Genomic DNA, 25,805 nt, shown 5'->3' with positions numbered 1-25,805 from the left:
TATTTTTATAAGCGATAAAATGAAAAGGTGTTTAAACAATCTTTGTGTATGAGTTTGTGAGTGTGTTATTCTACAGAGTTGCATCTATAATGAATTATCGAGGAAGACACAGTCATCGGAGCCTCGAGAGAGAAATAAATATTTCAGCCGAATATATTATTATGCAAGAATGGTAAAAGAAGAACAAATTTTACATTTAACACATCAAATATATCTAATATTATTTCAGTGGATGACATTTTCATAAAGATTTAAAAAAAATGTTTTTTCGTGTGATCATTTCTAATGATATACACACATAATGAATTATTGACTTCAAGATTGTACAATTTTATGAACATCAGGGTAAACTTGTAAATAGATTTCAAATACATGCTTTTATTCAGGGTGACATTTTTTAATATAAATCAATAGGGCGAAGTGAACATACTTCTCATTCCATACTTCAGCAAAATATGAAGAGTTTGATTTTATTCATTAAAACGGATTTAATTCATCTTGGAATCAAGGTATTTGTGTGGTTGTGAGTTTTAATTTTCTGATACGATTCCCACACTTAATACAAGAACATGAACTTGAAGTTCTACATAAATTATGTACATTAATCAAAATGAAAGATACAAGTTACATTATTATTATTATTATTATTATAGCTCACCAATGAAGTCAAATGATGGACTGACTGATCATTTTAATAGGTATCTTGGACTGTCTGTAATTGTCCATTGTGGACGAACAGAAACTATCCGGTATTGTACATCCCATCTCAATTTCCATTTATGATGAGCCCTAACAACTCGTTTTGTTTAGCTAGTCCTTATCCACTCTGAATCGTTATCATGTTGATGCTTCATGATAGTATCAAGAAAAAGGGGAAGAACCAATCATTCGTGTCATAGTCGTATTTTTGATGCTAAAGTTCAATTTTGTAATGTAATTATATATTTTAGGATCATGATAATATTCATCTTTCAGATAGTTATAATTTTGTGGATGGATCCAGATAATCGGCAATGAAGATACCCAGTGACGTATGCTACAAGGGCACGTGTCCTACAATCAAATTGGAAAAAATGGAGGAAAGGGAAAAGGAGAGAGAAAAAAATGGAAAGGGAGAAGTTAATGTGAAAAAGACACCAGCAACCTCTTATAAGAGGTTGCTGTCGTGTATACACGTTCATATTCAGTAGCCCAATAAATTTATATTTCATCTATATACCATTAAGACCGGAGCCCCTATGATGCCCCTCTAGCTATTCCTGGATACGCCAACGGATGTTACACCCTAATTCCGAGTTCATTCGTTTGTTATTATTTTTTGTTGGGGGGGGGGGCGTGGATGGTCCCTAAAGTCCTAAATTATCGTGTATCATGATTCTCGATATTATTCAACTCTATTGCGAGAATAACTTTGAGTTGATTTAATAAGTTATTAAATAAGAGAAGAAACAAGCAAAGTTACCCTGTATAATGATGTACAAAAATATGTTTATCTTATTTTATGTTTTATTAAAAAAACATTACCAGGGTACACTCAGAAAACTTTAGTCTTTATGATTTGTTGCTTTTGAACGCGACATCTGGATCACCCGTCGCGAGAGAATCCATACGATGACGAGGTTGCCAACGAGCACCGTGAGTAAAACACCGAACGTCGTCACGAACGTCGGTCTACGGAGGTCGTCGAGGTAATGGGCGCGCTCCGTCAACTCTGCGATCAAAGCAAGGTATTGACAGTAGCTGGCGATGCTGCTCCCGATGTGGAAGAACTGATGACTGTGACCGATGATGTCGAAGGTCCCGGGCGCGATGACCTCGGGAACACGTGTGGCGTAGAAGAAAGCGAAGCCGAGTACCCAGTAGAATTGCTGGATGTGGAAGAAGAGAGCCTCGCTGCCGCACCCCGTCGACTCGCAGTAGATGACGCGATAGACAAGGGGGACGCTGAAAGAAAATATGATAGAATGACTTATCGATTTGTTTTGTAGACAGCAATCTGATATCATGACTAGTACCCATCAAGTGCTTATTCATGTCACACCGTGAGAAATTCAATACTTGCTTTTGAACACCGGCTTTTAATTGTCAGATAGCAAAGTAAAGGAATCTGATTGAATAAAGAAATGTGTATGAATTATAAATAAAAACAGAACAATTGCATTTTGCTGTATAAATATGATATCTACTGATGTGGGCGGAGGGGGCGCCAATCATTTACTGCAGTATCATCTCGGCTACGGGCGGCCTTCAAAATGAGGAGCCTCGATGTATATACAATGTATATACATTGAAATGTATGAGATTAGGCAGAACAAAACAAAAAATTTGAAAAAGGAAGAAAGAAAAAGCAAAGTAAAAAAAAGATTGGGCACGCGTCCTTCGTCATGCTTGTACTCCCTCCCAACTTCACTACACGCTAGCAACTGAATAGCTACACCTATGAGTAGTACGGGATTTTGCAAATAGCACTTAGCATCCTTGTAGATGACGTTCATCAATTACCTTTTTTACTGGTTGCAAATAGCAATAATTATTTTGTTTATCCAGGGAAGCATCGGTGCTATTTTTCCCTAGGGCCCTGTAAATATATGTTATAATTAAACCACCAGCAATTACCAGGTACCTATATACCCCGGGTGGAGGGTAGCAAATGTGGATGTATGTCTTGTCAAAGGGTATTCCGGGCTGCGGATTCGAACCATCAATCCTTAGATTGAGAGTAAAGTGAATGAACCACTATCCCCATGAACCCGACCATATAGGATAGTATAGTATTTATTTTCCGTTTGATTAAAAAATAAAAATATAATACAAGTATATACAAAAGCAATAATAAACGGCTGGATAGCCCATATTCAGCTGTGCCAGGCACGACACTGCTGGTCTTCCATGGGGTTCAGAAAATAAGCATGACGTATAATTATAACATGTAGTTTTTAAGCTTCTACCAACCTTAAATTTGTATTGCAAGCTTTCATGGGAGGATGCCCTCATTATATACTTTGAAAGTAACTTCTGGGCAAGAAAGGTGAAAGAGTCCATATGGATTAAGATAATTAAGCCATCACTAAACAGGGACTCTGGGTACCTATTGTCGCCGATCTTTGGTCCAGAGATCACAGGACACTAGGCAGTACAGCGAAGCAAACGTGAGACTCAGACTGATCACTTAGCTTGAGAAAGTCCACAGGAGTGGATGAAAGCTTGCAAAACAAATTTAAGGTTGGTAGAAGCTTAAAAACTACATGTTATCATTATCCCCAACTGATGAAAGTTTTCTGTATCATGACGTATAATTATTTACTAAATTAAAGGATATAAAGAAGGTACAATACACATTTACAAATGCTTAAACTCTACAAAATGGTAGTTAATGGTGTTAATAGAATATTTTCTCTACAAAGATTGCATACTTGCACCAGATGTAGGGTATGGCAAACGCTGGCAGACGACCGGCGTCTCGGAGGGGCGGCCAGGAGGAGAAGCGGCTACAACATGCAAGGTAAGTGCTACAGAGAGCTGTTACCATGGCAACGGGAAGGTAGGCGTGGTAAAGAGGTGTATCCAGTAATTCTGGCGGAAAGGCGTAGGCATAATAAGCTGTAAAAAAACAACAATTTAACATCTTCATTGAACGGCTGTACGGGGCATACGCCCATGAGACAATCAACTAATCAAATCCACACTTTAACCCCGGACCAACTCGACCTAACCGTAACCCTCACCCTAATCCTAACATAAAACCTATCGCAACCCTAATCCTTTCCCGCATGGGTGTCGATCCCGGGGGGATGGGGGGATATATCCCCCAATATTTCAGGTGGGGGGGGGGATGGCCTGTACAATCATCCCCCCCCCCCCAATAATTCACCATCAAAAAAAAAAAAAAAATGAAGAGAAAAATTAAGAATGAGAGCCCGATGAGAGTAGTTAATGGTTATTACTTGCAAGATGACCATCAATATACACATTTTGCTATCTCATTTTCATAATACATACATATATATGAAGTAAATAAGACAACCGTATATGAGACAAGAATAAATTGAATTCTCGCTCATACGGCTTCATCAGGAATTGATGAATTTATTCAATTTGTTCAATCAATAGCATCATAGAAATGCAGTGCGCCAAATGCAAAGACGCAGCGTCAAAAAGCAACGAGCTAAATGTTAAGCGCGAAGCGCAAAAATAGCAATCTGCAATGCACATCGGACAATCCTGGACAGTGTAAACATAGATGAACTCTGTGACGATTTCGTGATGAGATCGGAGACAAGGAGAAAGATTTTCGGACATTAGTATGACTTATAAAATAGTTCTCTAGTTGTTATGTTGTTTCCGTTCACCCTTTTTAAAGGTACTATGTCCCTTTTGCAGCCAACCTCAAATTCTGTAAAACTTTGCAGGAATTATGAATATGTCATGTATGTCCTATCTGTGAAATTTAAACGTTAGCAGTGTCATCATATTCAAATTATGCAAGGAAACCCGTTTACTTGCTAGACTTCACTGTCAGACATTATTGAGTGACTGACTGGCTTTTTTTCTTCTTTGGTAATAACATACATAAAAAGAGTTGTATCGGGTACATGAGCATTTGTCTACATTAATAACCCACTTCTTGTGATGGCCAAGATTAAACTGATTGAATCTTTGCGCAGCATAAAACGTATGACCATTCGGTACAATTGTCTGCAAATCAAGACTATTACTTTTGGGCTCTATAGCCCTAAAGTCGATTTGACAACTAATAGTCATTTTTTTTCCCATTTGAAGACATTTTCAAGCCCCACCTTTTTTAGGGAAGTTCTAAATTAGTATTATCTTTCAAATGCAGTTGGAATTTAACCTTTTCATTTTTTTGGCCTGCAAATGGGACATAGTACCTTTAAAATTCACGTTATTGTATCTTAATTTTTGTTTTTTTCACTCATTTTATTTCCTGATATTTCCTAAAAGATTTTTCATTTTTGGAGAAAGATTATTATGTCACAACTTATTTTTAACACAAATTATATTCAGTGGGGAAACTGAATTCAGACAAGGATTAATACAGAGAACAGTACAACGAATCGTCTTCTTTCTCTAATAATTCAGTGAAAAGGGCAAAGCTGTTAGGGGGCAACTGTATTCAGACGTGGATTAAGCGTAATAATCGAATGAAACGTCAAAGTACACGATACAACGAAGCGTCTTCTTTTACGAATAATTTTATGAAACGTGAAAGCTTCCGCGCTAAGCGCGGAATGGGCGAAAATGAATACAGACAAGGATTAAGAGTAATAATTTATTGAAACGTTAAAGCTTCCGCGCTTCGCGCGGTAGGGGGGAAACCGAGTTCATGAAGGACACGATACAACAAATCGTCTTCTTTCACTAATGTGAAAGCTTCCGCGCTTCGCGCAGGAATGGGCGAAAATGAATTCAGACAAGGATTAAGAGTCGAGAATGGTACAGAGGATCGTCTTCTTTCTTTAATAATCTGATGAAACGTCAGAGCTTCCGCGCTACGCGAGGAGGAAGGGGAACTTGATTCAAACAAGGATTAAGAGTCGAGAACGGTCCAACGAATCGTCTTCTTTCTCTTATAATTTAGTGAAACGTCAAAGCTTCCGCGCTTCGCCGGGGGGGTGGGGGACTCCCCCTCCCTGCACGCAACCCCCTAGGGACCGCGCTTCGCGTGCTCACTACCGCCCCCTAAAATGAAATCCTGGCTACGCGCTTGGGAGGGGTGCAACTTGCAACACGCTTCTACCTCTTGATTGCTTGATCCATTGCCGAAAATATTTTGGCACCTATCATCCCCCCAACCACGGATACAAATTGACACCCTTGCTTGCCCGATACTTTTTGACAAAATAAAGCCGTTTCAGCATGTCGAGGAAATAAAATGTACGTTGGTCCCGGCCCACCCCCCCCCCTCCCACCCGTGAACGGAGGGATACCATGCGTGTTCCCAAAATGTCCTGTAAAGGGGTACTTTTCACGCACCAAAGTCGGGCTCGTAGTACACAAAAATCCGGCCCGTATTGACTTTACACACCGGACTTAGGGGGGTGTTTTCAAAAGGAGGGAACATTATATGCGTACCCTAAATAACACAAAGTTGGGGGGGGGGGGGGCAGGACGTTGGTTCACTCACTTCAATGTCGATACATGTATTTCATCAGAATCAGTAGGGAAATCACACTCCCATGTTCTAGTTGGAAAGGGGAGGGGGTGAAGGGCTGGATTTCTTTTTTTCAAAATTGGGCTGGGTATCATTAAATATGCACGTTCGGATAATGAAAGGGGCGCCGTCATTGGATGTGTAATGTGCTTGAAGAAACAACAACATCATATTTGGATATGTTTCACATACCTTTTGCTTATTGTCACTGAGGAAGTATTTTAATTTGTTATTCTATTTGTTTTCCTCTCCTTTAACGGTTATATCCATTCATGATCCACTCAATGAATATTTCTGTTATGTGTCCGTGAGTGTACATAACATATTCTTTGTGGGTTTTTTATATTTATTATTCAAGTAAAAGACCGCTAGGTTTGATTCAGGTCCCGTGTGCTGTTTTATACGTCCTTGCCCCTTTTACAGGTTTATATTAATTCTTTTCAATATGGCTTTCACTGCAAAGTAGTACAAGGTCGCATCACAATCAGACAGAATTACAACGTCAATGATAGTTACTATAGTATGGATCTAAGAGCATTTATATGTTATTGATTTTAGACAAGTTTTAATGACCTAACTGAATGTATGGTTGCCACGGGGGTGGGGGTCGAAGTCGAAAACCGTCAGAGAGCAAATAAAAGAGGCAATGAAACCGAAAGTAAATTGGGATATTTTAGTTTCAAAATTTTTGACTGCAAAGGCGTTGACGCTCAACCAGTTTCATTGACGACAGACACTGGTAGATATTTGTTAAGGTCAATATTTCTTTCACGTTCATCGGAGCATGAAGATGTATTGAAGAAAAAAAATAGTATCACACGATCATATATTTCAATACATTATTATGTATGAGGTTTTTAGCACGTTGTATGTGATCCCTGCAGTGAGCTACAGAGTTACGTATATATTGTATCATAGATTGGAAGATTATAGGAGTGTAGAAATGTTATTAGGCCTATTTGCATTTCATAATTGGGTCATTCTTATTTCAGAATATGTTATGCTTAAATCCTTTAAGGATTACAGTATGTTTTTAGGCCTACATCATTCTATAGGCCATAGCTTTATAGTAAAACCAAATTTCAATTTTGTTTTCCTTCTATATAAACACAGTATCATAACTATAAGGACAGAATATATCATATTTCACCGTCAGACAGATAATGGAACTATTTTATTTTGACATTTTGGGAGACATATTTTTGATGATGATTGGTTATTCATATTAAAGTCAGCTTAACTTCAACCAATCTTGGGAATTCAAGACAAATCAAGTACTCTATAATCTAAACCACACATGAATACGGGCTTGAATACATTACAAATATATTATTAGTACAATTATTGATTAACAGTAAATTTAATTAATTATTCCTCCAAATCTTCATCGCTTACCTATACAGGTACCCAGACTGTATAAGCTGACACCGCAGTAGTCTATGAAGAAAAATATATATCTAGCGCACTGCGACATGCTATTGAACATGTGGGCCACGGAGCTGGCCGTCATGTAGAAACAGGCTCCGAGTAGGAAGACGATGACGGGCCATGTGAAGGGATCTAGGGCGAGCCCGTGGTCGGTGACGGCGACGAACCACGTGAGGCGGGCGAAGATAAGGGCGGGGATGAAATGAGTCCAGAAGTTGACGGTCTCGTTGGTGCGCTGGAGGGCGCTGGCCAAGCAGGACGACGCGCTGCTGCGGTATGAACGGTACCCCGAGATGATGAAAGGCTCCCGAAAATCAGACGGGACCTGCATGTAAAGAGGGGATGGAGGGGGATAGAGGGAGGGAGAGAGAGAGAGAGAGAGGGGGGAGCGAGAAAAAGGGGAGGGAGGGGGAGGAGGGAAGAGGGATGGGGAGGGGGAAAAGGGGGAGGGAGATAGATAAAGGAGGAGGGGAAATAGAGGATGAGGGGGATATATAAAATATGGAGGAGGGAGATAGATAGATATAGAGAGAGAGGCAGAGAGACAGAGAGACAGAGAAAGAAATAAAGATATGAAGTCACTCTGTCATAATACTGCTTTAAATCAAAACAAAATGATATGAACTGAAAAATTTACAGGTATAGTCAAATCACAATTAATGTTCCAGTCAGAAGGTAAAATAGTTTATAACTTTCTAGTCAGGTAACGAAATCTCTCTTTGCATGAGTTGGCAACTGGATATTCACGATTATTTTTTTAATTAAATCATTCATTGATAACAAATATGCAAATTATAGATATCAAAGGCGTGCTTTAAAATTATAACAATAAAGCAAAGATAAATTATCCCTACTATTCGTTGTTAAGAAGATCTACTCGAACAATATTGGTACTTTACTGTTAATGTGTAACTCTTAATAAGATATCCCAATCGCTGATTCAAATTATTGTATAGACATAATATTTTTATATTCACTTACTAGTATATGTTTTATATCAGCACTTTCCAAGCCTCTAACATTGCATGACTTGTATAACAGCACATTATTTTCTTTGTTTCATCGAAACATTAACGCTATTTTGTAAGCAGAAAATTAGCTCATTTCAATCATTGTAATGGACATTTTTCAAATGCACGAGCTCGAAAATTGCTATATACAGAGTGAGTCAAAAAAAGTTTACACCTAGAAAATTGCTAATTATTTTATAAACCATCTATGAACAGTAAATTATTATACATCTTATGAAAGAGTGTTTTATCCCGAATCATTCAGTATCATTTTTGTGTGGTATGTGTTCACGCTTGGTTGAACAGGAGGCATTATTGTGAGTGTGCAAAAATCGACTTGCGCCAAAGTTGCTTGTGTGATGTTTTAATAAAACAATTGGGATTTGGGTATTAATTCGGTCTTTGCAGATCCAAATAACACCCCTAACAAAATTAATCATGCCACACATATCAAATATCGAATATCAAATATCAAGGAACATTTTGTGCGCGTGTGTGTGACTTTGCCCTTTGCAAAAAACATATGCAATGCATTTCATTTGATACATTCAATCCATTCTCTCACTCCACTAATCCCAACATAATACATACTGTAGGCATCACTCTGGCGCAAGTCGATTTTTGCACTCTCGCAAACAATGCCACCTGTTCATCCAAACGTGAACACATACCACACAAAAATGGTACCAAATAATTTGGGATAAAACACTCTTTCACCAGATGTATAATAAATTACTGTTCATAGATGATTTTAAAAATAATTAGCAATTTTCTAGGTGTAAACTTTTTTTGACTCACACGGTATACATTCCACTACACATTCCGATGCACTACAATAACAGTACCCACGCAAACTTGGAATAGTATGGAACGACCACGCCCCCGTGCCACGCCCCCGCCCCTATAGTTGTTGCGCATTGGTGATGTTCCCATCACGAATAATCTGATCAATTATTATTCATTGATGATAACACAATCGCAAAGATTTTCCAAAAGCAAACTCAACGGCAATTCCAATACCGAATAAAAAGTCGTTTTCGGATTGTAATGTTCGCATAATTATTATGTCAAAACGTGACGCGCCTGGCTATTGAAATTGCCTGAATATGTACCGGTGTAATTATAGTTTCCACAGTCTTTGCGATTGTGTTAATTGTTACAGAATTGAACTGTGTTAACATCTTTACAAATGATTGATTCGGTGAAAGATAACTCCGTTATAATTCAATATTAGTAGATACCTGATCGAAACGTAGAAACTTTAGAGTCCACATATTGGTTTCTGTTTGATGATTTTAGGATGCAGATGTGTTATACCAAACTTGTCTCCCTGCTGCTAGACACGCATACTAGCTGTCCTGTGTCCTGTCCCTGATGATAACAAATAACGGATATAGGGGTGCAAATCACACAAATGAACATTAGATGAATTCTAGATTTAGTATTATCAACCGGGGCCATGGAAAATACGAAAATACTTGTTTTTACATATAATTATGGTTGTACCTTTCTTTCTCGTCTCTATAATATACTCCCCCTCTCCCATTCTCTCTTTATGTATCACTTTCTCCCCCCCCCCCCCTCTTAATCTCTCTCTCTCTCTCTCTCTCTATCTCTCTCTCTCACACACACACAAACACACTCACTGTATCTCTCGAATTCATCTTGTATTTTGACTTCAATTTACTACAATAACATACGTAATATTGAACGGCTTGAAACTTTGCAGGGACTTATATACTTCTCGGTTTATTTAAAATCCATAATGTACTGCGTCTGTTTAAAGCAAGAAGTGCGTCAGCTCATACTTTACAACAGATGAAGTTAACGCTCACCGCAAAAAGGAGGGCATTTTCTCAATATCGCTACAGAAATGATTTGTAGTAGGTCCATGATAAGACACACAATCATATTCTTTCCTGTAAACCGTAACGCTGTTCACTACAGGTAACCGAATAACCAATATACTGTAATTGCATGCACAATAATTTATAGGGGAAAAGGGGGAAAAGAAAACATTCCCTTCAGACTTACCTTAATTACTCGAATAATTCCATGTGAAGGTGATTCCAGATTTCCTTGTGTACTCTCCAATGTTATGCTGTCATATCTTCGTGTGTGAACTATCGGGGCCCTATCTTTGCATGCCCGCATGCATTCGCACTCCAAAGTTACGTAGTTGTTATGGTGTTTTATAGACTAATAACAAAAAAGGGTTCGCCAACTGAAACCGCACTTATACAAATATGAATAAAAGTTCCAACTATTCATTTCCACGGCCCAGTGATGATTTGTCATTGAATGACTCTGTGAGGGTACTCGACCATAGACGATGGTTTTACCTTGATTCAAGATTAACCTTGCATGGGTCATAGAGGCTGTTCACACCGCAATGAGATAGCGCGGTCTATCGTAGCACCCCCTTTTTTCTAGCGCGCGCTAGACCGCGCTATCTCTCGTGGACCACCCCCAAGAGGTGCTCCAGTGGCACGCCGTTTTGGCTCGCCGTGGCTCGCTGTTGGGTGGACCAAAACGACGATGTACCTTCCAAACCGCAGAGATAGCGCGGTCTAGCGCGCGCTATCTCTGCCGGTGTGAACAGCCTCCTAGAAGCACCGCGGGGGTTCGCTGAAACTTGGGATACATTATTGCATGGACCTACTACGAATTGTAACTCGATAACTTATGGAATGAAATAGGCCTACATTCATTTAGAATGTAGATTATGCAAAAGTTTGTTTGTAAACAAAGTTTTGCTTGGTTATTGGTCTCTCTCTCTCTCTCTCTCTCTCTCGGCTTCTTTCTATTCCCCCTCTATTCACTTCTTCCTCTCTAAAATTTGAAACGCTCATCGTAATCATAGTTCCACAGTGTACTGTTTATGCTCACTTCTCTGGCTCCTCCATACTGCTCTGCACCTGGATTCGCAAACCTGCACTGCGCATGCTACGTTGACCCCATTTAAACGCGTTTACAAAATGATTATGCGTTTATGCTTCCCCAGAATCGCCAATTCAAAAAGCACCTTTTTGTGAGTTTACGATCGGCGATTACGATCGCCGTTTTTCGGTGATTCTACAAAAATGAGAAAGGACGCAACCGTGTTTTGAACTAAACGCGTAACAAATAACTCATTCTGGCCAGAAAAAGTTGAACATAAACGTAGCCTGATATGTATATTATCCTTGTCCTTTCTCCTTTTCTCTTCAGCACACACACACAATACACGCACACACACGAACTCACGCACCCTTCCCCCTTCTCTCTCTCTCTCTCTCTCTCTCTCTCTTTTCATCTTTTTGTTGTTATATATATATCTCTCTCTCCTCGTTCTCTTCATCTCTTATTCTTCTGTCCCTCATTCTTATCTGTTTATTCCTTTCTCTCTCTCTCTCTCTCTCTCTTTCTCTGTTTTTTTCTCTCCACTCCCCCTCTCTTTCTCTCCCCTCTCTCTTTTCCTTTTATTTCCTTTATTTCCTATATCCCAAACAATCGTGAAAATTACCGCAACGTGAATCAGCATACATTTATTTGATATTGAACAACTTCTTAGTATGTTATTTTTCCTCGCCCTTTTCTTACTAATTCTTTGTCAGTTTCAGACTATTCCAAATGATTTCATATGGATATGAATTTTAAAAAATATATCTGTATTTATACCCAATGATAATATTTCCTTCTTTATAGTACTCATAAACAATTCAAATTTTACAGTAATAAACATAATTAACCAATAATTGTCTGTCTTAAATGGAATCTCACAAACACTAAATAGAACGATTTAGTTATTCTTTCAGTAAAACAGTCAGTTAGGTTTAGTATATATTTTTATTCAAATAGTCAAGTCACTGTGTAGGTATTTTTTTTACAAGCGTGCTCCGCAGCGTTTTCAATTATTGTAAATAACATACAAAACGTATCTTAAAAACATAATTTCAAATAATACACCATTTAAATACAAAATTTAAAGGTAATACAAAGTTTTGGGAAATTTTGGAAATTGGCTGGATAGTGATTCTTTACAATGTTGGTATATTTGGATGCCATGTGGATGTATTTATAAGCACTAGAAAATTTAGCCCCTAAAACACTTCTGCTTTCGAGAAAATTCGAATATCAAGATTTACCGGTGCTCCCGGTAAATTTTGATGAATTTCAAATGGCGCCTACGGCCATACAATGGTGGCTGCGACCAGGAAAATCTCAGAATATGTAGTTGTGATATATAATTTCCAAACGGGAAAAGCCAATCGGTCGATTATAGTCAAAAACATTGTTTTAGAGCATATGGAAACGTTGTATCATCCACTCAATCTGACTCGCGTGCATAGAACAAATAAGCATTTTTCCATGAAAAGGTGAATTTTTCTAAAATGTGCGTTTCTTTCCAGCATTGGGGCGCCCGGAAGTCACTCGGGTAACATTTCATAAAGTATAATATAACAAGACCATATGCAAATTTTCTGTACTTTTGTCGGAAAAAATACATTTATCCAGCACAATGTCGTCTCTTTTTGCGTTGGAGAAGAGCAAATAGCGAGTTTCAATCACACTTTGGCCGCTCTCGCAAGCTCTCACTCGTTTCACTGTGGTCAAGAGACTTTGGGGCAAGCGGTTAATGAAAATAATAATCTTTAGCTTTCTTCTGGTATCAAACTTGTTTTGATTGATTGTATAATTTTGTCGGAATAAAGGAAACAAAAAGGCTCGACCAAGAACTTATCAGCGTCTGAATTGACCTTTTGACCTTGAATTCCCTGATGCAAGTGCACTAATGCCGTCATCTTCGCTAAATCAGTGTCTTTTATCGTAAAATGCGACACTTTCACAATGTTTATACATCTTTTTTTAATTATTAGTAAGATATAACATGTTTTTTCTGATATCACTAAAGTTTTAAGTTTTATTTAATGAGTAATTTTAAAATAAGACCCATTTTACTGTTTTAATTTACTGGATCGTACCATTAAAGTTGCAGGGTAGAAAGATGCATTTTCCAACCGCGCCAAATTTAATTTACGTTCCGACATTCTGTTAAATGGGTTCGTGTTGTTAAGAATCCACTGCTTTCTGCTCCAACAAACGTCCACATGCGGAGTCGTTTATCAACTAAATTATTCAAATGTATGGATGCTTCCTAGCTTCCCAGGTGTTTGACATGTGTTGCTGTTGAAGCATTTCATTCACCTGCTATCATTCTTTGTACTCCAATTGCCAGAACGCAAATTTAATTTTGGTTTTATAGTTTCATCGGAGTCGTTTATCAACTATTATGTATTCAAATTTATGAATGCTTCCTCCCAGGTGTTTGTGGTGTTTACGCATTTCATTCACCTGTTATTATTCTTTGTACTCCAATTGTTAGAATACAAAATGCATTTTGGTTTTATAGTTTCATGCAATAAGTAATGCTATGGTCACATTACCCAAAAGTAGACTGCTCGGCGGCCGAGCGGCGAGTTTTTAACCAATTCTGCCCGGCGGCTGCCCGGCCACCGAGCGGCGGCCGCCCAGGCACCGCTCGTTTTTAGGGCATCGCTCGGTCGCCGCTGAAGTTTTAGCGCGGAGTTAAAATTTGGGCGGCGCCTGCTCACTTTTCACTCGCCGCCCAAAATACGCTCGGTGCCTGGGCGGTCGCCGCCCGGGCACCGACCTAATCGCTGGGCGATGCCTAATTCCAGCAGCGACCGAGCAGGCTACTGATCGGTCAGTCGCTGCTCAGATTTGTGACCATAGCATAAGTCAATAAAAGAGTATGTTCTGCACAATAAAAACAATTTGTGTCCCTATTGTACAATGTAATGTGTCCCCTCATTTTGTAATAGTTAATTTACCCATTCACATAATGGAACTACCTGCCCGATGAAGCCAGTGGACTGTGACCCCTGAGCACTCAACACCGTGTGGGAGTCAGTTCGTGGTCAAATTCTTTTATGAGACAAAATACAAGCAAACGTTTCCATATGTGAATTAATATTTTGACCTTGAGAGGGAGCTATACAACATAAAGGGTTCATTATTAACAATTTCATCACTTTAGACTCGATTTCAACCACGACAACGATCACTGAATATTGTAGGAACGCATATGCTTCCAATATGTTCATTTAAACCAAATTCATGGCTCCGGACCAAAACTTTGTATTACCTTTAATAAAATGTCCTAAAATCTCAGATAGACTATGGCAAACTATTTGGCATTCGTATACAGGATAGAATATCTATATGTATACCACTCGAGTCCATGATCTCGCTATCGTATTGCATCGTCGAAGTTTTAAAGGCCGTCTGTACTAGTATGGCTAGGAGGGATTAGACCACCCATGGCAGGGTCGTCATTGACAGGTGGCTATCTCATCAACTCAGCTCTCAATTAACATAAGAAAAAGAGGATCATGGGGAACCAATGGTCACCGATTAGGCATTGTGTTCTATATAGAGGGAGCAAGTAGCTACAAATAGTACAGTGGGGCTTTAAACTTATTCGAAGATTGCCGTAAACACCCAATAACAGCGACTAGGGTTCACACTGGTCAATGCACTGAAGCAACGACTGCTCAAGGTTGTGAAGTACAATTCATACAACTGTGACTGAGATGAAGAGCTACTATTACTACTGCTACTACTACTACACTACTCAGCCGCGTACGCAGGGAGATGTTTTGGGTGTTAAACCCCCTCAATTTTTTTGGCTCAAGGGGGGGGGGGGGATGGTGGCTGAGTTAAAAAAAAAAAATAATAATAATGCTCGTTAACCCCCACCACTGAGCGAAATACCCCTCGGCGCGATTTTCAAATTTCGGGGGCAGGTGAAAACAAATTATTGCTCACTACCCCCCCCCCCCCCCCCCCCCCAATTCTTGAGAAAATATTTAGCGCCGAATCAACTGTTTTTATTTTTAAAAAGGTTAAATTTACATGTTTTTTGGGGCCAGGGGGAGGCAGGCCGGGCTCCCCCTCCCCCCCCCCCCCCCCCCCCCCCCTAGATCCGCCACTGGTTGCTAGAAACTTTACGGGAGAGGGGTGGAGGGAGTGTGAACATAACCGAAATTAATTGGCAACATAATATTATAGTTTGCCGGAAATTTTCAAACAAGCCAAATCTCAATGCAAGCTTACCGCATCTACAGGTAGGGTGTGAAGTGGGGGGGGGGGGGGTCTACCCTTATTAAAAATGCTCCTGGTATCGGGAGTATGAGCAAAGATCATGGCATCCAAGTTCAAGAACCTTTGCTAAATAAATAAACATTTATTGTTGACTATGCGCAGGAAAATTGTTAATAAAACTGTTAACATTTTGAGATAACCATAAAACAATCATACATTGCCGGTAGAATTTCTTAAATACCACAAATTTTTCATTTGTAATAAATGTCGTTTATGTGCAGTGTCCACTATAGCCCCAGTCCTGACTACAAAAATCCCTTCTTTATGGGAATTGTACCACGCATGGTCCTCAAATACATGTTGCTCAGAGGGGAAGTGATCATCTCCCAAATAGCATAAACGGACGTTGTATCGAAGCACTGCGATTCCTAATTTCAGCGCCTTAAAATGTGTCAGAACTGTATCAGTTGAACTTTTCATTTGCTCTTGCAATGCTGTGACGTATGCGATGACGTTAGGAGAGGCTTTCATGTACGCTAAACTGAGGCTTTGAGTGTTGATCGCACCGAACGTGATCCAGAGATCACATTTGTCATATCTTTGCCAAAGGTGGGGCAGGGGGTCTTTTAACCACACCGTATCGGCGGCAATATGTACGACGTCAGTTCCCGACTCGAGGATGCCGAGTATTACGTCACAATCAGCTGAAGATAAACCGGCAATGTGCGCCCCCTTTGATCGTCTGCCGGCAATCAATCGCGTCCTGTCGAATTTCTTTGAATTCTTTTTCTTCCTCAAGAGAATTTCGTACGCGCTTTCGTCTTCTACAATAAACGTGACATCAATATTGAGATTCAATCTCTTCATGCTTTCCAACCAGTTTAACGTGAAGCTGAGCGATTCGGAGTTCGTCGTGCATACTATCCGTACATTTCGCTTCGTGTTTGATTTTCGCGCGCTTTTGTTATTCATAGCGACGTTCCACTCTGCATGCTCTAGCTGAGTACCGTTGCCGAGATGAACCGCGATGTTGCTGCGGTTTCCATGGAGATCATGATGATGTTGTTCGGTGACGTTGGTATGATGAAATGCATTTCTAATTGATTGGTTACGAGGATCGAACGCGCTGGAATCGACGGTAGTTATAATATAGACGCGATGGTCTGCAAAATAATAAAATCGAAAAAGAAACCTGTAATTTTAAGGTTGTGAGAGAACAGGGAAGCGATTCAACATAATATGAAAATCAATAACAAAAAACAAACAGATGTTCGAAGGGAGACACGATATCAATGTTAATACAATGTACAGGGGGATTTCCGTAAATTATGATATCAAAGTTGTGTATACAGTATTTCGTCCCGAACTGCCAAACCCGATAAATGGTACTGCAACTGTTTTTGGTGAAATTTACTACATAAAAAAGGAGTAAAAAAAAAATTAATGTTCAATATGGGAAGCAAACTGCAAGGATTTCTTTGACATTAGTCATCTAATTTATATGCACAATAGACTGCTCTTAAAGACACTACGTCCCTTTTTACAGCCAACGTCAAATTCTGTAGAACTTTGCAGGAATTATGAATATGTCATGTATGTCCTATCTATGAAATTTAAACGTTAGCAGTGTCCCAGTATTCAAATTATGCAAGAAAACCTGTCTACTTGCTAGACTTCACTGTCAGACACTATTGAGTGACTGACTGGCTTTTTTCATCTTTGGTAATAACAATCATAAAATGAGCTGTAAAGGGTACATGAGCATTTGGTTACATCAATAACCTACTTCTTGCAATGGCCAAAATTAAACTGATTGAATCTTTGCGCAGCATAAAACGTACGACCATTTAGTACAATGGCCTAAACAATCAGAATATTAATTACTGGCTCTATGGCTCCTAAGTCGATCCAACAATATGTGTTATTCTCCCACTTAAAGACATTTTCAAGCCTCCTTTTGTTTAGGGAAGTTCTAAATTAGTATTGTCTTTCCAATGCCGTTAGAATTTAAACTTTTCATTTTTTGGCCTGCAAATGGGACACAGTACCTTTAAATAAGGTGATAGACAATTTACAAGCTTAGCTTGTAACTAAATTCCCTCATATTTCAATAAAAAATATTCTTGTCTAATTTCAGTTTTAAATACAATGCAATTGCGTTCATATCTCCATATGTTATTTCGGCTGGCTTAAATATGTCTCGCATGTCATTTGACACCCATCGAGAAAAAAAAATCTTCTTCCTTACTGTTTATTGTTTATGATTTTCATAATGAATGTGAATGTAAAAATATGAAATAGACTTAACTGAAACTGAAACGAAATTACGATGAAGATTTAAGAGCCTCTAACTGCTGTGTGAGTAGAAATATATCTTTAAAATAAACATCTTTTGTTTCTCCAAGTGACGTAGGTCTAGCGTGTGTCTAGTCGTTAAACGGGGACTTGAATTATGGGGGAGGGGGCATCGGTGTCAGTCGGAAAATGATATGCTAATTGACAAGTCATCTAATGAGGAGACGGGTGTGGGAGGCAGTACTGCTGTCTTTTTTCTTGTCCTTTTTCCTGTTTTCCTATTTCTCCATTATTTTGCTGATATATCTTCCCGTTTTCGTGTTGTCAATCGATTGGAAGCACCTGCCCCCTAAGCCCCCGTAGCTACGCCATTGAGTTCTTCCCCCCCCCCCCCCCCCCATATGGCGATATTAAGTAGTTATTATATGCTCATAAATGTTTCATGAATGTTTCTATCGTACGTTTGAAGAGAGATCATTAAACAAAACAAAACTCTCGACTATGGCAGATATTGAACAGCGACATCAAAATTCATAAAGTCTTTTTAGAAAACAGATTCGACTCACATCGTATAAAACAAGCCTTAATCGTCCACAATAGGAAAAGTAGTAGCACTGCGACTTGGCCTGCGGTCAGTGCACACATTAAGAAATGAGAATGCGGGCATTTCCCCGACGACTTGGCCGACGATTGACGAGGCGAGTGTTGCTTGGTACCAGTCGGATAACGATCATCGTCAGTAGCATTCCCTTTGGTAGACGACATCGCTCCACGTTCCGCCATGGCGCAAAGACAGTCACAAGAAGCTATACGACGGCACCATAAAAGATAGATCACCGCAGTATACTTTCGTTGTACGCCCTGGTTAGGATATTTTGTAGAGGAAAAGGATGAGAGAAAAAACTGAATAAATAATCAATAATTGGAATCAATAATCATCATTGGAATGAACGTGAATGCAAATGGAAGGATCATAAAACTTGCTTTGAATGAAACATGATTTTCTTGCTGTGACGATGCCTTGGAAAAGGTGTAAGATAGTGACAAAGCAATGCTAGAACTCAAGAATAATTAGCAATCCCTGGTAAAAGCAAATTAGTTCTGTCCCTCAATCTTATCTGTATATTACTTTCTCTCTCTCTCTCGCTCTCTCTCTCTCTCTCTCTCTCTCTCTCTCTCCATATCTCTTCCTTCTCCTCTTCCCCCTTCCCCTCCCTCTCTCTCTCCCTCACACTCTCTCTCTCTATCTCTCTCTCTCTCACACACTCTCACACACCCTTTCCCTTTTTTCTCTCCCAAAATCTCTTTCCCGTTTCCCATCACTCTCTTCGTGTGTATATCCCTTATGCTATATTGTATTGTATTGTATCGCATAAAACATCATTGAAATAAATCAATATTCTGTTCATAAACACATATAATATTGCTTTACACACACATACACACACATGTACAGTATAGGCGTGAAGAACATGGTCTAGGAACGTGATTGAGACGTAGCTGTACTTTACAATTTTATTACGAAGGCCTCACATGCCGAAAGCTCGTAATAAGTACAAGTCTCACGTTCCTAGACCATTTTCTTCCGGAACACCCGTTGTCATGTCAGAGTTGAGAATTCTCGCACTTATATATATATATAATATATCCATATACCTAAAAACGTATATAACAGTTTTTCATAAAGATGATAAACGGTTATTTCATAAGTGCAATCTCTCTCTCTCTCTCTCTCTATCTCTCTCTTTCTTTTCATGCTTGGGGTTCGAGTGGTACAGCTCAATAATTCATCACTGAAATGGTGTGCCTGTAGGCATTTATTCTTGCGTACGTAATAGCTATAAATATAGTTCTTTTATTAACAAGAAGTGAAGTCGAAAGAATATACAGTGTTTGTACAAGGAAATGACAGTGTGCATTGGCCAAGATACACACATCATTGCAATTGACAAACGAACGTCTTTATGGATGCCAGCATGCATGTAGAGAATAATAGTTTTATGATCACTAATGGTTTTCTCACGACATTATGCATTAGGCGAAATAATGGAAAGTGATTAATAGCACCATGATCACCGTTCTCCATTCATCCCCAGCAGTACAGTGAAGTTTGGACACGGCGGCTTATTTAGAACCACAAAACACGACCCATTTCGTTATAGGTTGTTAACAATATGCCTATATATTCCATTGCTATATGAGTACACCCCATTATTATGGAGGTATCTAAATGGACAGAGAACCTATGCTGTTATTATTCCTGAAGTTGCAACGAGTAAGTGCGTAGTAATATTAATGCCAAGCAAATGGTAGGAATGGTTCAGGAAGGGAAAACGTTGTGCCAACACCCATATATATTTTCGTCAATTTCTCCAGAATGCAAGACAGATACAAAATATTAGTATATAGTAGTAAATAGCGACAAGCCTTCCAGGTTGAATGGTACAGTCAAACCTGGCTTGGTGGCCACCTCTCTCTATAAAGGCCACCATGCATTTTGTCTCTCTCGAGACGAGTTTTATAGAACCTGTTTTCAGTGGCCTCGATCTGCGTTTCCCTTGACTGGCCTCAATAGACATTTTTAATTAATATTATTGATATATTTATACATTTATTGACTGTGTTGATACATTCTGAAACTTAACATATTAAATCGTCATTTAAAAGGATCAATGAGATATTGGGTTTCCAAAATGGCCACTTTTAACATCCTGGATAGTGTTGGATCCAGTGATATCATTATTAGTGAGAACCAGTAACGAGAAAAATGCAACCCGCTCGTAAGTCGGCCAGCGTGAAATTTAACTCTATAGAAGGATCTTCCTGTTTGTTTTAAATACATTTTTCATTAAAATCTCTTGATTCCCAACATTCTCATAATGCATTCCTTCATTACATAATGATAACATATTATGTTTATTTGTACTCACCACTGACTAAGATAGTTTATGACAGCGCGGACCATGCACCTGATCCGTATATACTCGCCCTTGAAACAATCTATACCGGCATGATCATGACTGGTTTCGTCTCCCGATTAGTTAATCCATCGAGCATTTAACCTGTGGTAAAGAAGGGATTAAAACATACACTCAGATTTTTGTTCAAACTCTAGACCTGGGTTATAATACTATTAATTTCACTGCCCTGCTAATATACTGGTTGTACATACACAATACGATGCACATACTGACGACTCACCGTACGTAGCTTACATTCACACCACGGTGTCGGTGTGTGGTGTACGTGCTTGTTTCCTGTTCAACCATCCATGCGTGAACCGATAGCCGCATTTTCCCAGGCTGGCGGATAAACATTTGCTTTCAAATGCGAACCTTGGACTGATTTTCACCCTGGATTTCACGAACTGAAAACATCGATGACGAAAATAATTATATATTGATATGTAGGTATTGGGCAATGGCAGCCTAGCTAGCTTGACATAAGTGTATTTGCAATTTGCATGTGTTTTCCCAGATCCACATAGACAAAATAGTAATTTAATTTGATAAATATGATGGTTGAATTCTGATTTATTATTTTTTGAAGTGATTTTTTTTTTATTGAAAACTACAGCGGCGCCCTCGATACAAAAACTCAATTATCCCTTTAATGTAACATCGCTCATTATATACACTCTCACCTCACATCCAATCATTATACAGAACTACACTATCAATAGATATAAATGAAAGTATGCACCGAATAAACACTGAATTCATTTCTCTTCAACATACAATGGCGGATCCAGGGGGCACAGGGGGCACGTGCCCCCCCCCCGGCCAAAAAGTATGTTAAAATCAGCCCTAAATTCGCCCAAAATATACTGAAAAACAGGGGCGTGCCCCCCCCCCCCGGCCCAATAAATTTGTTTTATTTTTATTTTATTAAAAGTGTCCTCTTACCCCCCCCCCCCCCCCCCCCCCCTGCTTATTCAGCGGCTGGCTGAGTCGTTGCGATTTTTTTGGGGACTAATGTATATATATATATATATATATATATATATATATATATATATATATATGTTCTCTTTCCCATACGGTGCCCCCCCCCCCCCCCGGCAAGAAACTCCTGGATCCGCGCCTGACATAATCCATTTGACATGCATTGTTTTGGTTATACAGTGGGTAAGCCACTGTCAATCTTCGTACAAACAAAATTATTTCAGAGTATTTCAAATCGAACATACTCAGGACCTCAGGACCTCTATAAAAGGTAAAGAACCGTTTTTGTTCTTGGCTCTGAATGGAGCCAATGGAGCAATCCAGTCGTATCCTTTTAAAATAATTATTGTTATGTTGATTTTACATGAATGTATGTTTTATACGGAAAATAGAAACCAAACCAAACCAAACTTGTGGGACTTTAAGCTATTTTATTGTCACGGTGCTTTTAATGTTTATTAACGACATCCTCTGCATGCAAGACAGTGTAATATACCAGTTTTAATGATGTCCTGTTAAAGAGAAGGTTCATTGATTTAAAAAAACTAAATTTAATGTTATTATTACAAAGGTGACACTTTGATTGGCCAAGGTTATCAAAAGCCAATGCTTGGAAAAATTTGAGGTAGTGATTATTAACAATTACAAAACGCTTAGATACAGTCCCGACATAGCACCTGAAAAGCTCTCCGGTCGCTGCTGAGATATGACGTCACATGTTGAACATGATGTGCACAAGCAGACGATGTCCCATGACATCTCACACAATTTCAGTGCCTGTTTTGTCATCTTTTCTTCAGTAATTTCTCTTACTTCAATGCCCTCAGGCGAAATGTTTAATCTTTTGCCTCACTCTAAACCCCGTGCATGGTATTATTTTGATGAAAAATGCAAGGATTAACCAAAAAAAAGGAATCCGTTGCTTGTAAACAAAATAAGACGCCATTGTATTTTCAGCTGCATACACCGCGGCATGTTCGGCGTTTCAAGAGGGAACAAAATGACGTCCATGCTATCATTCCGGAGGTTTTTTTAATTTGAAAGTGTGGTTTCTTTGATTGTTCATTAACCCCTATCCTGTGTATTTAAAAACAAAAGAATTTAGATATCAGAATGGGGGTCATATCCCTTTTTGAATGGTGTAAAATTCCATCACATTTATATACACTAAACTCATTATATTTTGAGAAATAAAAGCATTGCAATGATGTTCATTCTTTATGGGATGTCGTCTGCTTGGGCAGGGTTGGTTCATATTGTGACGGAATTAAAACATCGTTATTTTCCGGCGAATCTCTCGCATATCCCAGATGCTATGGAGGTTGTTTTATTTGTATTTTTATAAATCACCCGATATGTTGTTGACCTAAAACTTGCATGATGGCCATCTGTTAGCATACCAGTTTCTAGTAATACGATATTTGCCATATTTGTGATTTTCTAAGAACCCGCACTTTAAGGTTATGGATGTCCTGTTAATCTGTACCAGGTATTATCTACGTAGTTAGATACGATAGACTGCAAGAGAGAGAGAGAGAGAGAGAGAGAGAGAGAGAGAGAGAGAAGGGGGAGAGATGCTTTTGCATACTGCTTGTGGGCAAATTTTCAGTTTATGTCTAAATACCACTCTGAACATAACATTACCTTGAGCCGCCCCTCTTGGGTGAAGTTGAAACGAAAGTACCGGTATACTTCTGAAGCCTTTGGAACGGCTATGGACCTTGACTTAAGCGCTCCTTGTAGCTTCAAGTTTGAAATTGATACCAACAGCAATGATATTTAGTATAGCCTGTATTTAATAGTATATTTATTCAACTCAGTCTCGCAGCTTTGGCTGATTTGTAGAAATATTCTTTTAAAAAAAAATGTTTTAAAAATTTCATATAACAATAGTCATAACAGCACTTTAGCAACATAATTTAAGGAATGCAAGAATGATACGCGATTTGGCATGATGTATGTGCATCATAATTAACATGATTGATATTATTCAACTTACTAATTTTCCGTCCGAAGGAAAAGAAAGAAGAAATTAAAGGCAAATGTAGAAGTCATTGCGAACAGGGAAAAAAAAAAGGAATATGGGTCAGAAAAGAAGACGGTCAATTTGACAAAGTAAAAAATAATGGGCGCGCCCGGGCGGGGGAAAAGGGTAATAGGAGAATTTTGATGAAAAAATGTAGCATAAAAGGGATGCACACTGCCAAAATTCTTGGGGTTGGATCCATTTCCCGATGATACCTTACACTATAGGTAGTTCTCTAACCAATTCGTGACAAGGGGGTGAGAACCATCTATTTCAAAATCCTAGATTTTCCCGGGCACGTAAATGTTCACTTTTTTTTTTTAATATACGTTTTCATTCTTTCCTCTCATAAACAGACTAGAAAAATACTGATTTACGTCTCATACAACTATATAAATAATTTCCCACATTTCGTACATTGTTATAATGCATGATTCAGAATATAATATCCTAAAAATAAAGAGCTTTTAATACATAAATGAAGTATATTGTTCATATTTAAGCAAACTTTTTGTAAGGGAAATTCCCCTCCTTCATACATTTATCAGTTATGATTGTGATTAAGTTATGATAACACATCGATAATTCTCGGTTTCGGTTTTTTCAAGGACGCACTGTATTACTAGCACTTAACCATTTCAATTAAGGAACTACTGATTTCTCCCAGGTACTCATTTTACCTCACACCCGGGTGAGTGGATGTGGCAAATGAAGATTAATTTATTGCCAAAGGACATTCATAGTGCTGCGACATATAGTTTGGAATCTATACTTTGTGGTTCACAGTCTGGAGACTTATCCTCAGTGGACCACACACCATGCACCTCTCCATAAACATGATTATCAAAGATGCTACAGCAATAATTATGTACGTAGACGGACGAGTATAAATACTGTAATGTTATTTCAGTACTTACTTTCGAAATATCCTGATCGTCTAGTTATTCCCAGCCTTTGCCGATACAAAATATCTCTCTAAATGTTTATTATCACATCACATTACGCTCAGCACTGGCGTGTCACCTGTATTGCTGTAAAAACTCGTCGGGATATTGTGTCGGCGGCCGGCGGGTAACATAAAAAGAGACCCTTTTCGATCGCGAATATGAGAATTATTTGCTATCCAACAGATTTGTTCCTTGTTCCGCTAGTGACTCACGAAATTACAGATGGGAATGTAACTATAGCTCTGACGACAATGGGAAAGAATGAATGCTGACACTGGACATGCATGCGTGCTCAGTATTATGGTTTCGCTCTGGAACAGTAAAAAACAAAAAAGTAACGTCGGACGGCGAAGGGGGTGGGGTCGTGGGGGTGGGGGCTCGAGGGGGATGTGCTAGGGATTACAAATGTATAGTGCTTGATTAAATGTCTTCATTTACTACTTTAAGATTGAAAAGCATGGACCTCGTGTGTCCTGGTATATGTGGCAGTTTAAGCTATTTCATAATCGGAGGACCTTGATTTCTTTATGTATTCATTCATTTATTATTATTATAAATATTTTATTTCTTTTTTTTACCAATTTGCTTTTCTTGGGGAAATCCCCCGTTTGTCCGATAACGGACACAGACTCTAATTTGACACTTCACCATCAATCCTTAACAGGGGCGTACGCAGGATTTTTTCAAGGGGGGGGGGGGGGGTTTTAAATATTTTGCTCCCGAAAATTTGAAAATCGCGCCGGCCGAAAAGTCGCTCAGTGGGGAGGGGGGGGGGGGGGGGGGGGGGGGGGGGGGGGGGGGGGGGGTAAGCGGACACATTTTTTTTTTGGGGGGTCTCGAAATTTCATAATTTAACATTTTTTGTCGTTGGGGGGG

The 25,805-nt window shown here is 39.0% G+C and overlaps 2 protein-coding genes across 3 annotated transcripts; both read right to left on the bottom strand.

Moving 5' to 3' along the window:
* Window positions 1-257: 257 nt before the first annotated feature.
* Window positions 258-9,976, bottom strand: LOC583438 (membrane progestin receptor gamma-A). The gene is made up of 4 exons (XM_030984286.1): window positions 9,852-9,976; window positions 7,568-7,925; window positions 3,414-3,600; window positions 258-1,944 (listed from the first exon to the last, which is right to left on the bottom strand). Exons 1-4 carry the CDS (start codon window positions 9,882-9,884, stop codon window positions 1,545-1,547), a joined length of 978 nt encoding a protein of 325 aa, XP_030840146.1. The 5' UTR covers window positions 9,885-9,976; the 3' UTR covers window positions 258-1,544.
* Window positions 9,977-15,473: 5,497 nt separating this feature from the next.
* LOC105440500 lies at window positions 15,474-25,232 on the bottom strand. Of its 2 annotated transcripts, none has more exons than XM_011670751.2 (4): window positions 24,900-25,232; window positions 20,943-21,074; window positions 18,579-18,873; window positions 15,474-16,880 (listed from the first exon to the last, which is right to left on the bottom strand). In XM_011670751.2, the coding sequence occupies exons 3-4, from the start codon at window positions 18,793-18,795 to the stop codon at window positions 15,928-15,930; spliced, it is 1,170 nt and encodes a 389-aa protein (XP_011669053.2). In that variant the 5' UTR covers window positions 18,796-18,873; window positions 20,943-21,074; window positions 24,900-25,232; the 3' UTR covers window positions 15,474-15,927. The 2 variants fall into 2 exon arrangements, with proteins under 2 accessions (XP_011669053.2, XP_030840145.1); XM_030984285.1 differs by lacking the exon at window positions 24,900-25,232 and adding an exon at window positions 21,214-21,375.
* Between the last annotated feature and the right edge of the window lie 573 nt (window positions 25,233-25,805).

The sequence above is a fragment of the Strongylocentrotus purpuratus genome, unplaced genomic scaffold (genome assembly GCF_000002235.5).
Source record: "Strongylocentrotus purpuratus isolate Spur 01 unplaced genomic scaffold, Spur_5.0 spur5_scaffold_14, whole genome shotgun sequence".
Lineage (NCBI taxonomy): Eukaryota > Metazoa > Echinodermata > Echinoidea > Camarodonta > Strongylocentrotidae > Strongylocentrotus > Strongylocentrotus purpuratus.
This window is presented reverse-complemented; position numbering and strand designations above follow the sequence as displayed.